This window comes from Malus domestica, chromosome 14 (assembly GCF_042453785.1).
Source record: "Malus domestica chromosome 14, GDT2T_hap1".
Taxonomy (NCBI): domain Eukaryota; kingdom Viridiplantae; phylum Streptophyta; class Magnoliopsida; order Rosales; family Rosaceae; genus Malus; species Malus domestica.
The window spans coordinates 23,634,640-23,642,202 of record NC_091674.1 but is presented as its reverse complement, the minus strand read 5'-3'; the positions used below and the strand labels follow the sequence as shown (position 1 = coordinate 23,642,202).

The 7,563-nt window shown below is 37.3% G+C and overlaps 1 protein-coding gene across 1 annotated transcript; it reads right to left on the bottom strand.

The window, feature by feature from the left end:
- Positions 1-991: 991 nt before the first annotated feature.
- LOC103409316 (U-box domain-containing protein 4-like) lies at positions 992-3,377 on the bottom strand. Its single transcript, XM_008348123.4, has one exon. The coding sequence runs from the start codon at positions 2,936-2,938 to the stop codon at positions 1,271-1,273; it is 1,668 nt and encodes a 555-aa protein (XP_008346345.3). The 5' UTR covers positions 2,939-3,377; the 3' UTR covers positions 992-1,270.
- Positions 3,378-7,563: the final 4,186 nt, after the last annotated feature.

Sequence of the window (7,563 nt, the reverse complement as noted above, 5' to 3'; positions counted from 1 at the left end):
CACCAACAAAACCACATGCCTCTTGACCACAAAACTACACTCTATCATCACAATTTACATCTGTTAAACAATCTAATTAGCTGAAAATTACGTGATTGCGGCAACAAACCCAAATTGAAACCCGAATAAACCCGCATGAACCCCCAAACCGGAATTGTGAGCGATACTCGGTTAGGGTTGGGTTGACCATCCAACCCGTCCAATCTGCCCGAGTTGCACCCCTAATAACTTGTATGGCAATCCGATAAATGCTATTCAATTACAAAATCAACTTGGAGAGACATTCTTAACTATCCCCGGTTGTATATCTCCTTATCACGCCAGAAAGATAACATGGACCCAAGAGCCAAAAAGATTGACACTTGAAATGACCAGAGATGAATGCAGAAGAAGATGATAAGGTGGTGGTGGCCAATAGGGCATACCAAATTACAAGAAATTGGCATTGCAGGGGAGGAACATATTAGAGACAGTAATGCAAATAATCTAGAACATGGTTCTGGCCCCCACTCTTGTTAATTGTTCTCCAAGTCCAAATTATTATAGAATTAATCAGTGATTAGGTAAGCAGTGACCTAACTGCAAATTTCTTCTTTTTTATGCATTGACCAATACTCAAGAAATTTGAGAAAATTGAACCCAAGTGCATAAATTGGATCGGCAAATGAAATTTGGAATTAGCCGCTCTAATAAATAATTAAATTGCAATTAAAAACCAATCTAAAATTCCAAAAATCTTGCTTTGAATCGATCATAAATTATACAGAGTGGTAAACTGTCAATTCCTGTATCAACTACTTCACAAAATAACAGCAAGAAAATGATAAATGTGGAATCAGCCTTCTTAAGTCAAATAGCGGTAGTGATTTTCGCACTCCCGTTTTCTCCTTGGGCGGAAATCGCTACCCTAAATAAGGCTCAATCTTTACTAACTATGGTTGGCTAGATTGTGAAGTCAATGAAACAGGTAAATGTTAGCAACACAAGTAAGAACTCACAACCAGGCAGCAACATCAATCATTGGCTTTTTTGTTGAGAAAACAAAGCTTTAGATGCCTATCCAGTTAGGTCACCACAACTAGATACAATGAAGCTAATTTAATTTTTCTACCATAAACCAACAGCAATTATAAACAAGATTGGAAAAAAATACAAAGGAAAATCAAAAGCCAAAACTAAGAGTAATCACAACTATTGTACATACAGAACAGTGAATCATCTTCATGTACCTCCATACTCCGAAATTCAGCATTCGTCGTGTCTCCTATCGTCAAGATCTGGCAAAAACACCCCAAATTTTACCCCGACCGAGGCTTTCCAAAAGCTTCTTAGACCCCTCTACTTCCAAGTCGACGAGTTTCTGCAAATGTAGACAAGCACCGGCAGCAATCATTTGCTTCCTACATTTCTTTGAATGTGCAAGCGATGCCAATAAGGCAACAGGATATTTCTTATCCAAATTCTGAACTGATGGGTTTAAAAGCTGAACTGAACTCACAATTCCACCCCCATGTTTCTTAAAAATCTTTCGATTACCAGTGTATAAAATCAACACCGACAAGGCCTTCGCAGCCGATTCTTTCTCCTCAACAGCTTTACCATCCAACATTTTGATCAATGGGGCAATGCAGCCACACTCACCCATCTCCTTTTGAGTTTTTGAGCAAAACCCGAGTTCATAAGCAGCCTTAGCTGCTGTAATTCTCACTCCTAACACACCAGAACTCAACACCCCAACAAGCCTAGCTACAAACCCATCTGAAACAAGCACTTCAGCAATCGGAGAACAAGAAGCTAAGTGCCTCAAGAACTCGACTGCAACCTCAAGGTTTCGATTGTTATTGTTCCAGCCAGAGTCCCAGTAATTCTTCAAGCACTCAATCCCACCTTCCCTAACAACCAAAAGCTTCAAACTTTCACTCCCAGAAACCAAATGACATAAACACCCAATCGCATTCTCTTGCGCCAAAGCCGTCCCAGAACTGGCAAGCCCCAAAAGCACACCAACCCCATTTTCCTCCACGAAATTCTCTTGATTCTCAGCAAATCCAGCCAAATTTCTCAGCACACCCGCCGCCGAAGCCTGCGAGCCGGGCGTGCCGCCCTGGCAAATGTCCAAGAGCGACGAAACCCCACCTCTGGACCCAATTGCCCTCGCGTTCTCCTTCGAAAAGCTCAGAGCTTGAAGCGCCAAACAAGCCTTTTCCTTCGCAAACCCACTTCCCGAGTCGAGCACCCGCATCAGGTGATTCAATAGCGACAAACCCTCCGCAATCAAGACGTGCTTGCTGCTCTCCACCATCGACACTATCGATATCGCGAAAACGGCGTTTTCCTTGGTTACGATTGAGCTCGAATCGAGTAACCGCACAAGCACTGGAACAATCCCCTGCGCCACGGCGATCATCACGTGCTTGTCGTCCTCCTGCAGAAGCCCCAAAAGCGACTCCATTGCCGAGTTCCTCGACTCAGCGCCTCCGATTTGGAGCCGAGTCACCAGGTTCCGACACTCGGCCCGGACCGTCTCCCTCTTAGAGGAGGAGCTGCCGGCGGACGAGACAGCGGAATCGAGGAGGACGCCGCTCTTGATCAAAATTTCGGCGTCGGCGACGTGGCGGTCGAGGCGGGCGAGGATCGAGTCGACGTCGCTCTGAGTGCGGAGCTTGCCGGCGGAGAGATTGGAGGTCTGGCATTTGAGGGAGAGCGAAACAGCGTCGCTGAGGGTTAGGGAGATGGAGAGGAGGAGGTGGAGGGAGAGGGGGTGGGAGGTGGAGGTTGGGAAGTCGGCGAAGTCGACGAGCTGGGCCTGGAGCTCCGAGAGTTTGGCCCGGATTAAGGCCCATTTACCTTTGAAGTTTTGGATGAGTGGGATTTGGTCGTGGAGGGAAGAGATAAGCTGGGTCGACGATTCGATTGGGTCGTTCTCTGGTTCTTTCATGGCTTCTGCTCGCTCTGTGTAGAGAGAGAAAGTGAGGAGAGAGAGAGATGGAGAGTTTGGGGGTTTGCTTTTTAGGGTTTACACGTAGGATAGAGAGAGAGAGAGTGTGTGTGTGGGGAAATGTTGGAGCAAGTAAACGACGACAGCAGGGGAGGTGGTGGCGGAGGAGAAGAAATAGTGGGGGAGGTGATGTGGAATTTGACCGGCGGCTTCGGCGTACACGCAACTGCCGACCGTAATTTCACGCGCCTTTAACTGACTTGGATTAGGCTACTGTTAAGTCTGTTATCTATTTTATTCTCCAAGTTAGAGTTACCTTGATATTGTTGTGCTTTTTTTAAAAAAAAATTGCTTATATTGTGTTGTGAGTATAAATAGTTGTAAAATAAAGTTGTTGAATATTTAGTAAAATGTTCTGTGTAAAAGTGATTTTAACAGAAAAAAAGTGTTTGAGTGTGGTAAATTTTTATATAAATTGCTATAAATATGTTAAGTGACTAGAAATGATATGGTATTTAATGTAATATAATAATGGTCAAATAAAATAATGTAGGGACAAATTTCTAATTTTGTTAAATATGTAAAAGTATACTTGTCATTAAAAAAAAACTATTTTTTTAGAAGTATGGTAGACCCTACTTCTGTTTTTTTATGCTTTTCTACTATCATTAATAGTAGTTAAAAAAAACACTTGTTTTTAGCTGATGTTCTAAATTTTTTAATAAACTTTTTTTTTTTAAACACCACAATTTCAAATTAACCCGGAAAAGATGTAAACATTTTATCTAACACAAACTAAATAAGGAATTTGGTTAGAAACGTGAAGGGAAACGCTGACATGGTCCGCGCCGTTTGTTTAACTACCGCGTGCAACACAAGTAGCTAGAAAGCAAGTGAAGAAACAACTAGTCAGAGTACCCGGCTCGGCCGAAAAATCAGGTTATAATAATCGGGACTTGAGCCAAATTCGGGTCCCACCTTCCCTCCGACCGACTGGAAGCAGGACCCACCTTCTTTTGACGTATACGCCTCCTTTATTAGAGTTTCTCAGTGACAGGTACGAAAGCGAAAGTTCCCAATTGTCCTGGTCTTTCTCCCGAACTCGGGGGTAATCTTGCAGTTGTCCCTCAACGGCATCGTCACCGCCGCTTCTGGACCGTTGGATTGGCGTCAGTGGTGGGTTTGGCCAATGCTATTGGGCTGTGACGGAAGAGGTTGACTGACGAGTTGCTTTTTTTTTCTTCTTTTTTTTGGTCGAAGGTTGACGAGTTTTGCTATGACATTAAGTATGTGACTTTTCGCCGGCTAGGCTGGCCATACATACGTGTTTATTGGTATCTGGGCTAAAAGTACCGCGTCTTCTTCACTGGAGAAAAATGCCCACTGAAAGATACTTTAACTAGGATCAGGATCCTCTCCTGAGCAGATGGAGAGGATCCTCCTAACCAGGTCCATCGGGTTGTTCATTGTTTATTCAACGGTTATAATTATTATAACTTTTAAAGGGATACCTTGTTTGTAGCCGTTGGATAAAAAATGAACAGCTAGATGAACTTGGTCAGGAGGATCCTCTCCATCTGCTCAGGAGAGGATCCTGGTCCATTTAACTATTTATTCATTAGTTATATTTTTGGTAATTAAACTTTTTTTTTGGTAAAGGTAAATAAGCATTTATTTATAAGAACTTTAACGAAAAGATTCTGGTACTGTTTATTTTAACGAAAAATCATATTTTTACACTAAAAATTCAATCCTATTACTATTCACTTTACTTTTTATTTTGTCTTTATCATTAAAACTCAAAGTTTTCAAGCATTTTTCATTAGTTTTACTTGTATTTATTAGTTGTTTTTTATTTGAAGTGCTTCCACTTAAAGATATTTTTTTGACGTCCCTATAACGATCTATGCAAATAACGCATCATGTATACAATGACTTAAAATAGTTACATCAAAGGAGACACACACAAAGCACATTGCATTGAAGTTCTTCTTCTCACATTAGCAACAAGAACATTAGAAAATTACAATCAAGCAAATCCGTTCCTAGGACAACTTGGCCGACCTTTTCACCGAGTCTTTGCTTCGGATGACGTTTCAAAAGCTTGCTCAATGAATTGTTATGCGTAAACTTTCTGAGTTGTAACATTGTTAGTTCTCTTTGGAATTATGTCAAACTCAGGAGAGTATTCTGAAGTATACTCGTTTGACCTTAATGTACTCTTTTTTCCTTTGGGTTTTTACTACTTAACGAGGTTTTAACAAGATATCCATTTTGGGCTGGTCATACCCTTGTGTACGTCCCGTAGACGTTTAATTGGGTTTGCATTTTCTCACGTATTTTTCCTTAGACTATGGAGTTATGTCCCATATTGGATTTTACCATAGCCCTGGGGTTTTGTGAGACTTAGTTCCATATGCAAGTTCCTTTATCTGAGACTAGTGTGTTCCCAAGTCAGTGTCGACGAGTTGACTTCCCTAACTCTATCTGATGACGAATTTACTTGAATATTTACACACTCAATGAGGAGTGTTATAGATGTTATATTAAAGTGTAGTTGTGTAAATCCTACATAGATTTGGTTACTAGTTATTATTCCCTATAAGATTGTATGTACTTGGAGGACAAGTAATTCCTCTCATTTTAAATAAATGTACTATGTAGGAGAATAACACGCACTAAAAACCCCTACACTTTCTCTACTCTCTCATTCTGGCACCCATCTATTTCTTGTCAGTGAAATAAGCCACACCAATTTTTATTATATAGGAATTTTGTATAATTATTCTATCATTCGTAAAAGAAAAAAAAAGTGTACGCAGAAATACATCATCAGTAATCCTGAATATAATTCAAATGATGATTAATAGCTAAGCAATAATTTTTATTTTTTTTATTTTTCGAAATCAAAGAGAGATAAACGATAATATTTGACGAATCTTGAAACTATTGATCAACTTTTTTTTATTAAATTTACATTGGAAATAAATTAAAACTATAAACACAAATAATTATTTCCAATTGTATAGCCTAAGGAAATCCAAACAAAAATAAGAACAAATTAACTTTAGGGACCCTTTGGATGCGGTCCCTAACTATCAATATTCTTTGATTGAAACCTTGTTAGTTTTTAATTTTTGATTGAGGTCCCTAACATTAATGTAATAATGTAAGTTACTATATTTTTTAATTAAAAATTAAAAATTGAAATTTGTAATTGTTTATATTAATGAGATTTTAAATAAAACCCATAATTTATGGGATTAAAAATAATAAAATATAAATTATACTCTCTATTATATTGTGTGTGTGTACATATATGTATGGGTACATTAACCAAAATTAACAAAAAAAGTTATTGTACCAAAACATGGATACATTCTCAAATCAACGAAAAAGAATGTACCCATATAAGTTTAAACATGGATTAAAAATTTTGAATGGATTTTATATTAAAAAAAGGGTACATTTTACATATAACAAATTGATATATTTGAGAATGGGTACATTTAAGATTAAAAAATTTGAAAAATTATATGAATGGGTACATTTAAGATTAAAAAATTGAGAATCTTTTTATATATAAAAAAAAACCAATAGGTACAAACTTAATTTAATTTAATTTTTTATTATTTTGGAAATGTTTGAATTGAAAATTAATTAGAAGTTTAATAGAGGTGTGAGTATTAAACCCTAAATTGTATTAAACCCTAAATTAAGTACTAATTTTTATATTAAAAAATTATATAATAAACATGTAAATTTATTATCACATTAATGCTAGAGACTTGAATCAAAATTTGAGAACTAATAAGGTTTTAGTCAATGAACCCTACAAACTAGGGACCGGATACTAATTTTTCCTTAATTTTATTTTCACCATCCCATGGTCAATTGGAAATTAAGAATCGCCATTTCTTCAAACATTTGGGATCGCTGGTCTCAGTTATATTATATTAATACTAGAAAAGGTGATCGGTCAAGAATTTTAGGTGCTTATTAATAGGTTTAAGTTTGGATAATTACTCAACCATTAAGGGTGATTTAAAAAAAAAGAATAAAAAAAAAAAACTAGGAGTGATTCTAAATTGATCATAACTTTTTTAAACATTTCAAAGAACTACCTAAAGTTTTGAAAAATGAACATCTATTAAGCTTGTTTTACTCTCAAGTCAACTATGGAAATTTGAATCTCCAAATTGACGACATTTAGGTAAGCAAGTTTATGGTTTAACTTGAGTAAAATGAGTTTATTGGAGGGGAGATTAGAACTCCAAAGACATTGATTAGTGAAAACTAACTTTAATATTTGTCCACCTCATCATTTAATGCTAGTAATGTCATCACTTAATGTGATAAAATTTCCAATGACCCTGACCTATCCAATATTTAATTTTAAAACGTTAGATAATTATTAATTTGAAATATTTTAAAAAGTTGATAGTAATTTGGAATCACCTGTATTTCACCCTTATTATTATCATTATTATTATTATCATCTTTAAGCACGGGCAAGACAAGTAGTAATGCATGGAAGTTTAAGAGGAGTTGTTTTATGGAAACTTAACGATTAAGCATACGTACGTAAGCATTGCATGCACATATCATCGCCGGCATAATACCTT